This window comes from Haemorhous mexicanus, chromosome 5 (genome assembly GCF_027477595.1).
Source record: "Haemorhous mexicanus isolate bHaeMex1 chromosome 5, bHaeMex1.pri, whole genome shotgun sequence".
Taxonomy (NCBI): Eukaryota; Metazoa; Chordata; class Aves; order Passeriformes; family Fringillidae; genus Haemorhous; species Haemorhous mexicanus.
This window is the reverse complement of record NC_082345.1, coordinates 37,013,689-37,022,811: the sequence shown is the minus strand read 5'-3', so window position 1 is coordinate 37,022,811 and position 9,123 is coordinate 37,013,689. Positions and strand designations below refer to the sequence as shown.

Sequence of the window (9,123 nt, the reverse complement as noted above, 5' to 3'; positions counted from 1 at the left end):
GTAGACAGATTTCATGTGGCTCTTGTTCCTGATCATGCTTCTGTTGTTATCCTAGATCTTGGAGTTAGGGAGTATCAAGTAAGTGCTTTTATTACAGGACTTGAAGGGCTGGCTTTTCCTTATGCGCTGTGCTGATGAGGAATTCAAGCTTTCCTCCTTAGCTGTTCAATGTATATATGAATATGAAAGTATTAATGAAAAATTGGTGGGATGAGAGCAAATTTCAGCACCCACAGTTTGCTGCCTAACAACAGGTAGTGAACTTACTGTTTTTTTAAAGCCTACTAGAAGGACGCAGACCGTCATCCAAGGATTCATGAATAGTTTAACAAGGGAAGGGCAGAGCTATTGAGTAGTACAGACTCATTAATTGTGTACTTGCCAGGAAGATCTCTGCTTAAATCATTAATGCAGGCAACATTTCACTGCAAAGCCATCAAAAAGATATAGGAGCACTTTTTGGATTCTGCTGCCTGGAACATATAATATTAACTGAAATAATGGTTGTTCTGGATGTTTTACTTTTGTTTTTCATTGGAACTTCAAAGATACAGGTATTTTATATAATTTCTTGCTAAAAAGGTTAATAATTATGTTTACTGAAAAGGATGGGTTAGTTTAAGGGTCAAAAACTTGTTTTTCGGGTTGTTTTTTGCCCATTCTTCCAAAAAGGAGTTTTATAATGCTTCATATTTACTTTGATAATGATAATACAGAAAAACTATAGATACATTAATAGGAGACTCTGGGATAAAATTAATAGGTAATTTTATTGTTCTTCAATATTGAATGTTGCACACATCTCATGAAGTACTGTAGCAAACAGATGTAGAAAACTATTTTTAGTCATGAATCGCTCAAAATTTTCTGTGGGTTTTTTTTGTGCTTTGTTTTGTAGGGATATTTTCTGTTGGTTTGTTTTTTTGTTTTTTTTTTTGAGGGGAGAGGGGTTCATTTTTGTGGTTCTTCATAAAAGGCTTAAATAAAACTATGTCCTATTTCAGGCTGATTTTTCCAATACTATTGCTGGAACAACATACAATGTTACAGTTTCTGCAGTTTCTTCGTCAGTCTATAGTTCACCTGCAAGTAGAACTGTGACAACAAATGTGACAAGTGAGTTAAAAATGACTGATGAAATTTTGTTCATTTTTTAAACTATGTTTTCTTATGTTTGTGATGTGCACAGTGATGTCCAAGATTTATAATTAGTTTTGAACAGTCATTAAAGTTTTTCATCTTCTTTTACTATTTAAAAATACACTGAATTGGAAGTGCTCTATGAGAGCTTAAGAATTTGCAAACTTTTGAAAAATTTTCTATTTTGTCATGTAATAATATCCAGAGTCTGATTAACACCTGTAGTGGTACATAAAGAAATGTTCAGAGCTATTTCCAACAAAATGTAGCCAAAGCAGATGTGCTTTTTAAGAGTGTACACTTAAATTGAGTGCTAGAATATGTCAGATGTTAAATTGGTATTAAACTCTGTTTTTTAACAAAGTTCTTGACCAATACATTTTTTACATTATTACAGAAGAATGTTTCTGGTGTTCCAAAATTGACCTAATAATTTCTAACAGGACTCTAGCAAGGAAAAAAGATTTTTATTCAGAAGTACATCAGTTTTTAGTAGTTTTATGAGGTTATGGTGGCAGATGATTTAATTTCTCTGTAGAATCTGTGAATGTGTCTTCACTCTCATGAATCTTAACTAAAAATTGGTTTGCATGTGTGTGCTTGTGTGTGTGCTTGTGTATGTGCATATGTGTGTGTGTGCATATATGTAATTTTTTTTAAATTTTTTTTTTTTAGATCCTGGGCCACCTGTGTTCCTTGCAGGTGAAAGAGTGGGTTCTGCTGGGATTCTGCTGTCATGGAACACCCCACTCTATCCAAATGGGAGAATTCTATCCTATATTGTTAAATATAAAGAAGTCTGCCCATGGATGCAAACAGCTTATACACAGGTCACAACAAAGCCAGATAGTTTGGAAGTTCTTCTCACCAGTCTTAACCCTGGAACAACTTATGAAATTATGGTAAAAACTTTGCAAACACCTCTCAGTAATTTGAATTCTGATTTATTGTAAATTGTGTGAGTTTATAGTAGGTTCCTGTAGAGTTTTCTGAGGGACCATGTTATTTACTGTTGCCATGTAACAAAATATATTAGCCAGGTATTTGCTTGGTTGAGTTTACTTGAGTAGTGCTTTTAAAATCTACTTTAAAATTTCCCAGTCAAACTGCACTGAAATGTACTTTCTTCAACTGATATTTGTATTAACATATGGCATTATGTGGTAAAAAATAAAAAGCAAAGGGTAGAATTTTTGGAAGCATCTAAATCCTTCTTTATTGAGATTTAACCTTTCAAATTGCTGGTGTGCTGTGCATATTACATGTAGATTACTAAATCATCTCAGCCAGATCCAAAAAAGCATGTCTTCCATATATAGAACTTGTTTGCACTGAGATTAGGCATTCCTGATCCATCTCTGAACTCTTTAACAATAGAAGACTTCAGGTGGGCAGAAGCTAACTTCTCCTCTCTTGGCAGTATTTGCCAAGCAATTCTTTGCCTGCTTTGCTCTTTCATAGGAACCTTGTAGAGGTTCCTCTTTTCAATACCAAGAATTAAATGAAATGATGTGTTGATTTGCTTCATTTCATTCTGTTGCTGTAAAGCTGCACATATGAGGTAGGAGTTTCCATATCTGTCTTAATGCTAGTTTTGTTTCTGACCTCTTTCTACAATAGCTACCTTGAGATGAGGTAATAAAAACAATGTTTAGGTGAGGACATAGCTAAAGATTTATATGGTGTAATTTAAATACTGTCAGAATTTCCTGACTACATGTCAAGCCCCTGAAGATCTCCAGCCAATTTCCTCAGCTATTGCAATTACTGTTGAGTTCATCAATTTCTAAGGATGTTTCAAGCCATTGTCCCTGTGAAGCACAAGTAGGTAGTGTTGGCTGTAGTCATCAGGTGGGTGTGCCTGTGTTTGTGTGGCTTAGGAAGGATCTAGCTAGTGACACAGGTTCTTCTTGTCATTCTAGATTGTCTTTGATGCTACCTTGTATTCCTGTACTGTGTTTGTCTGTTGTGGCTTTATCCCTTTGTTTAATCTCTACAGTCTTTGAAAAGTGCACTGTTTAGTGCCAAGAAGTGATTAAAACATGTTTCCCTTTCTGGCCTGAGGCCTTCTGTTTTCTTTTGTCCTTTGCCACTCCCTGTGTGCTGCCTGTCACTTCTACAGTGATCCACACTTAGTTTTTGCACACCTACCCCTTCTCACCCTGCGTTCCCCACAGTCTGCGCTGTGAGATCCCTAGACCCCAGGGCCACAACCTTGTTGCCTGATACTGCTAACTATAACCTTGCTGGAGAGCTTTTCTCTTTGCTTCTTCTTTCCCACACCTCTCACCATCACCGTTGGAATTTTACTCATGTTTACCTTTCATTGTCGCTTTTACTTATTTTCAAAAAAAGTTGTTAGACTTCCTTCCTCTTTCTTTGTAAGTACTGGATGCCATGGCCCATCACTGTGTTGAATTGTCACCAAACCCTATATTGCAGAGCAAATGGCATTGTTGTTTTGTTCATCTCCATAAGTTTTACCTAAGTTTTGATTTATTGCTTTTCTGTGGGAAGACTACCCCATGATTGTGAGCACTGAAGCATTTCCATCATAAAGTGCATCTACACTCTCCCTGACCTATTGCTTTTCTGCAAAAAGCCATGCTTTCCTTGGGGTTCTGCTCTCACTAGCCTACAGGAGACAGAGAAATAAAAGCAGCTTATTCTCCTTTTTACCCTTTTAAGTTATAGTAAGTAAAATAGGAATGCAGAAGTGTAGTGGTAAGTGTCTTGTGGTAAGAAAAGGAGTGTTAATTATGTTATTCTTGTTGTGGATTTTTGCATAAAATAGGGACTAATAAAATAGGGATCCTCTTTTCCTGTGTGGATATTCACATGTGGTTTTCTCAATTTCTTATGCTGTTACGTACTTTTTCCCTTTTTTTTTACATTTAAACATTGAGTATAAATTATACAACACTACTATAAAGGGCATGTTCATCTGTATACTTATAGTTTAAAATCTAAAAGCTGTATCTCTCTGTATCCTCAGGACTGTCATATTCACTGAAACTGTATATACTGTAGATTTTCTAATGTGGATGCTTTCTTTTTATTCCTGTAGGTTGCTGCTGAGAACAGTGCTGGTATTGGAGTGTTTAGCGATCCTTTCCTTTTCCAGACTGCAGAAAGTGGTAAATTTAATAAAGCTGTTAATTATTTTGATTAGATTTACTCTAATTTGTTCAAATAAATTTCCATTATGAATTTCATACTTGAACAAATTCCAATGCATTTAGAACAGAATACTCATTATTATTCTGTCACTCAGTGACAAAGGTTCATTTTGTTCTATTTGTTAACAGTGGCATTTATGGTGTGCCCATAGGGGTGTTTGATGTACACAAAGTCTGTTTTTCTTGGAGTTTTCCTATGCCAGTTTCTAGGTAGGCAGCTTCCAGAAAGCAAGGTCATAGCAGAGCAGAACTACCTATCAAGTGGATCCATCTGCTGTTGCCTGCAACAGTTCTAGGAGACAGACTTTGTTGTGGGATCATCTCTGCCATTGTCTGCTAAGTCAATCTGTACTTGTTTAGTGATGGGTTCTAAGAACTTCAGCACAGAATGTATTTTATTAAATTTTTATGTATTGATTCTGAAGATAAAAAAAATCTGAAATGAAAATTTGATTTGGTGGTTTTGAAGATTAGAAGACATAATCTGAGTTTGCACAATCTTTACTAATTTAGTGTTTGTGGTCTTGCTTGTGCTCCAGGAGCAGTTGTGCCTTGGCTGACAAGCTTGCACCAGTGAACCATCTCAGTGGAATACAGAGCTTGTGCTGCCAAGCTCTTGACTGCCCATCTGGGTTTAGGCTGCTTTCTCTTTCTGTGCAAACTGCAGTGTATGATATCTTAATTAATGGCAGAAATCATCACTCTGAAGAAATAACGCAATAATTTATGAACCCTATATAAGTAAAATAGGAAACTTGCCACATGGATATGTGTGAGATCATTATTCTTCACTATTTGTGCATTATTGCTGGTAAAAACACTTATTTTTGTGAGCTTTGTTATTTACTCATGTTTGACAGAGGACAGCACTGGCATTTCTCCATATGAGAACATAAGCTTTTTACTTTTGGAAGCATTTCTGTCTACATTTTTATTAAACCTAAAATGCCTTACTATAAATGTAATTGGAAGGTTTCTTCAAATTATAGGTGAGTTATGTGCCATTTGTAAACCATTTATACTTTTACTTTCTCAACTGTTTTTTGTTCTAATTCTTACTTTGATTGTTAAGGAAAGCCAAACATCTTAATCAACATAAAGATGGGAAATTTAAAGTGAGAAAGTTAGCCAGAAGATAAAATTATTTAAATATACAAGTTAAATTTTGGGAGGAGGGGAAAAGAGGTGAAAGATGTGGAAGAGATTTAGCAGGAATGAAAGCCCTAAATATGAGGCTTGGAGGAGCTGTCTCAATTCACCTGTGGAAGGTCTGTAATTGTGGAATGCCTTTTTTTGGAAAGAGTGCGAAAAGCCTTTTCTCCTTAGTACTATGACAGCTATTGCAGAACCTGCTGCTGACTCTGCCACATGTAGGCAGCACTAAGACAGGGCCACAGGGCTCTAACTCCCAGGAGAGTTCAGCATGTAAAATAGCAGGTAAAATCTGATTTCAATGCTGCATCTCATTCCTTTGTGCTGTGATTAATACTGATGCTCTGAAAAAGGCCACAGAAACTGTCACTGATACAAAGAGCAACATCTATGCAGTAATAGTGAATATTCCAATTTAATTGAGTTACTTAAAGCTATGTGCAGCAGAAAAGATGACGCAGGTAAAGTGAAATAAAACACACAGTGTTATCAAATGCTCTTAACCAGAAAAAAAAAGGCTTTTTTTTCCTACTTCTGGAACAGTAGATGACTTTCTTCTGAGAAGACTATCTCTAAGTTGACCAAATCAATTACTACATATATTATGAGTCTGAAATAGTTATATTTTTCACTTAAACCATATTGAAAAATAGCTGGTTGTATATCAGCTGCATTACATGTGTTTGTGAATGTTTTTAATGTGTTTTCTTCAGAATTTGGAAGCTAGAAATGGCATTAAAAAAAGAGAAGAATTTGCTACTTTTCAGTGATGAGAGGAAAAGTTTGTCTCACTGCTTTTGTTTGTTTTGTTTTCAAGCTCCAGGTAAAGTAGTGAATCTCACAGTTGAAGCCTTAAATTCTTCAGCTGTAAATCTGATCTGGTTTCTCCCTCGGCAACCAAATGGAAAGATAACTAGTTTCAAGATTAGTGTGAAACACGCAAGAAGTGGAATTGTAGTGAAAGATGTCCTGGTTAAAGTAGAGGACCTTCTGTCTGGGAGGTTACCAGAATGCAATGTAAGTGCTATAAACCTTCTACATTAGAAGTAGGCTCAGCCCACAGAATATAGTTTCACATTTAAAATTTGAGACAAAAATGTGGAGGCTTGCTTTCCAGAAAGATTAAAAAACCTTACAGACTCAGTCCCAAGACAGGATGAAATGGATGAAGAAAAACCTTTCTGTTCAAAGTAGTTTAAATTGAATACTTTTGCTTGAAAAGTGCAGTTCATTGAAAGTAAAAATATTATGAAAAGTTAAGTTTGCCATCCTTTTAACAGAAAATAATGAAATAGAAAATTTCTGGGTTTTTCAGCTTTCAATTTTTTATCTTTTTATTTTACACACTATTCAATTAGAAAAAACCAAGAACTTACATGGATTTTTTTGGTCAGTGACAAGATATAGTATTGTTAATATCTTATTTTCTATATAGTACGATACTCTTTTTTTGGTATGATATTTTTGTATTTTAGAAATATGTTTTATTCTGTGTTGCACATTTCAATATTTTTTAAATACTTCTTATATCAAAATAAAAACTGAACATGATTGGCAGAGTGATTTTCAAAAATATGGTTGCAGTCTGAATTGTTCTTATTGTTGAATTCAGACCTGTAACCATTGTATTCTTTTGGAATTTCTTGAAAAAAATTCTCCAGAATTTTTTTTCCTTTTTTCTTTCTCGCTTTGAGAGCAGTTTTGCAGTTACTGAAATGTCAAAATGTCAAGTAACCAAACTTTTTTTCCTTTGACCTTTTTTTTGTAAATTTCTTACACTTAGTGCTTTAATGAAATGTGCACTTTTAAATGACATAAGTTAACCTAAATTTGGTTTCAGTTTTTATTTGAAAGATCATCTTAGGCATTGCAAAGGTTTCTGACACCAGACTGGTTTAATTCAGCACTGAGAAGGCAGGCTGCCACCTACTGAACCATAAGCACTGGTCACCACAATGCCCAGCAATTTTTCAGAGTTCTCTCCTGACACGATGAAGAAACAACCAGACCTGAAGAAACTCATGTCTGGTTTTATCCATGATGTGTGGATATATGTGCACATACACACATACAACCTGTATGTGATGCAAAAGGAACGTTTTTCAAGAGACAGACTGAATGCTGAAAATGAAAACTGGGAATAATTAAATTAATCCTAGAGAGATGCTTCTGTTCAGTCAGATTTGAGATCTTCTTGAATAAGGCAGGAAATTATAACATTCTCACTAATAGGATGCACTAGCACAGTCTGCCTAAAATTTGGAAACTGAAGTACAAAAAGAAGAACAAATTTAGGGCAATTTTTTTCAAAGGTCGTCTGCTCTTTTTAATTTACATTTATTTACAATTATTGGTTATATATATATTACCTCATTATGTTCCTTACTTTGTACTTATAGGATAAGAGTGAATCTTTTTTGTGGAGTACCACCACTCCTTCAACTACTTTTGGGAAATCCACAAGTCTTTCACTGACAACAGTGACACCAAGTACAGAGGCAGCAAGCCAGAAGAGCTCTGTTTGGAGTGAACCCATCAGCTTTGTTGTAAGTAACCTCAGGCCATACACCACCTATCTTTTTGAAGTCTCTGCAGTTACCACTGAAGCAGGCTACATTGACAGTGCAATTGTCCGGACACCAGAATCAGGTATGTTAAATACATACAGCTTTAAAATGGCAATAAAGTTCTCAGATTTAAGTGAAAAACTTCAAAATTTAGGTTTGATTTTCTGCTGCAAGATACTTCTGTCCTAACCTGTCTTTATCTGTATCATGCTTTTATATTTTCATTATTACTTATTTTTACCTGATGGAAACAATTGAAAATGTATATATATATTTGTGTTGTGGGAATCTTTAAAATCAGGAGGTTTTAGGAAAACTGCAAAAGGCAAGCTTCAAAAATAGCAGAATTGTGATTAGAGCTAAGTAGTAGCTATGAGATAGGTCAGCAAAACAATTATGTAAGAAGTAAAAAAGTAAAGACAAATGGAACAATGGTCTGTGTGTTAACGCTTGTCTAGAAATCCCTTTGCTGCAGAAAAGTATATCTAGTGAAATATCAGGAAATTTTAAGCTTAATAATGGAGCTCTGTGCATTGTGTTTTAAGGCTTACAAGCAGGTGTTTTATTAAAAATTAGCAAGCATTGTTTTAACCAAAGGTACACGTGCTTATAGTGGTTGGATGGAATCACTGTCAATATGCTTTTGCTTTGTGTGATTGGTCAAAAAATTTTTAAAGTAAGTTGTAACATAAAGTTCTTTATCTGCTGCCTAGGATGTGAGCTGATGGCATCTTCCCATTGTCATAAGCATGCAATGAGATTGATGCTGGAAAATAAAACAGCTCAAAGCACATTCCTAGCAGTCCCATCCCATTTGTGATTTGAACATGGCCCCCGGCCAACAATGTATGTATCTAATAATGTACAGTGAGTGAGAGTTCCCTTGTTGCTAGGAGCCAAAGATACCAAAATTATGGTCAGGACAGATCAAATTTTATGAAAAACTGAGGTCAATTTAAGAACTGCTAATAATAGAATAATGGTAGAAGAATTGAAAATAAAGATGGAGGATCATAGCTGTCAGGCAAAACATTGTAAAAGTGCGTGGTTTTTGTACATAGAAATGCACTTTAAGCTTCTTTGCC

The 9,123-nt window shown here is 35.2% G+C and overlaps 1 protein-coding gene across 1 annotated transcript in view; it reads left to right on the top strand.

The window, feature by feature from the left end:
* Nucleotides 1-500: 500 nt before the first annotated feature.
* PTPRQ (protein tyrosine phosphatase receptor type Q) overlaps nucleotides 501-9,123 on the top strand; it is a 99,872-nt gene continuing 91,249 nt past the window's right edge. Inside the window, exons 1-6 of the mRNA XM_059847927.1 lie at nucleotides 501-554; nucleotides 1,005-1,116; nucleotides 1,816-2,042; nucleotides 4,208-4,277; nucleotides 6,289-6,488; nucleotides 7,871-8,120. Of these exons, the coding sequence (XP_059703910.1) occupies nucleotides 501-554; nucleotides 1,005-1,116; nucleotides 1,816-2,042; nucleotides 4,208-4,277; nucleotides 6,289-6,488; nucleotides 7,871-8,120 (913 nt within the window). The remainder of the gene's footprint in view (nucleotides 555-1,004; nucleotides 1,117-1,815; nucleotides 2,043-4,207; nucleotides 4,278-6,288; nucleotides 6,489-7,870; nucleotides 8,121-9,123) is intronic.